This window comes from Diabrotica undecimpunctata, chromosome 3, assembly GCF_040954645.1.
Source record: "Diabrotica undecimpunctata isolate CICGRU chromosome 3, icDiaUnde3, whole genome shotgun sequence".
In the NCBI taxonomy this organism is placed as follows: domain Eukaryota; kingdom Metazoa; phylum Arthropoda; class Insecta; order Coleoptera; family Chrysomelidae; genus Diabrotica; species Diabrotica undecimpunctata.
In genome coordinates, this window is record NC_092805.1 from 5,825,211 (window position 1) to 5,826,266 (window position 1,056).

General features: G+C 34.4%; 1 protein-coding gene across 1 annotated transcript; it reads right to left on the minus strand.

The window, feature by feature from the left end:
- Positions 1 to 369: 369 nt before the first annotated feature.
- On the minus strand, positions 370 to 819 carry LOC140435444 (uncharacterized). Its single transcript, XM_072524177.1, has one exon. It carries the CDS (start codon positions 817 to 819, stop codon positions 370 to 372), a length of 450 nt encoding a protein of 149 aa, XP_072380278.1.
- Positions 820 to 1,056: the final 237 nt, after the last annotated feature.

The window sequence follows — 1,056 nt, forward strand, 5'->3', positions numbered from 1 at the left end:
GAATTTTGTAATTGTTTTTTGACAGATTTGTATCAGCCACACCAGAAGGTATTCTAATAAATTTCGTTCTTTAGAAAGTCGTAACAATGTAATGTTTTTTTGTAAATAGATATTGTCTCTGTATAATATAAATTTTATTTGCGTATTATCCATATTAATATAAGCTCACCAATGTTTTCTTTGTTTCATTTTGCTTTAACCATTAAGGGTAATTAATTAGCACGAAAAGATAAATTAAATATAACAAATTAATTTACTGTGATAATACTAGTGGGTTCAGTAAGTAGACCTATACCTGCTCTTCTTCACACTCACTGTTTTTCCCTTCATCAATTCTTGAGTCTTCTTTCTAGATCCGCGTTGTTCTTTCTAGATTACCTCGCAATTCTGCACTTCTATACCATTCAAATCACCTTTAACTGCTCCTAACCACTTTTTCCGTTGTCTTTCTCTCTTCATTTTACCCCCGCCTCCTCCAAAAATCACCTTTTTTACACGTTTCTCTGGCATTCGAGTGATCTGACCTAACCACCTGACTCTCTGTGCTTTGACTTTTTTTATATTCAGGGGTTTTTCATACATCTCCATTACCTCTTTATTTGTTTTTCTTCGCCAGTTTCCCTCCGCCGTCCTAATACCAGCAAAACTCTTCTGCAACACTTTCCTTTCCCAGATCTCGATTTTCATTCCATCTTTCTTATTCATAGTCCAGCTCTCAGAGGCATACACTGCCACTGGTCTAATGACTGTTTTATGTATTCGAATTTTTGCTGCCCTACATACATTTTGTGCTTTTAGAATATTGTTTACTGAGCCCATTGCTCTACTTCCTTTTAATAATAGTCTCTTCTCTATTTTTTTTCTTCTTCCCCTTTTCCTTATTTTTACACCCAAATACTCGAACTAGCTGACATTTTCAATTTTGTAATCCTTTCTTCTCGTTTTAAGTGTGACGAATTTATTGTGGTCTGTTATCTCACCACGCATTTCCATATACCTACTTTGTTTTCGCTTCTTTTATATACAAACCAAATTATCTTGCTTCATCTTCAAAGT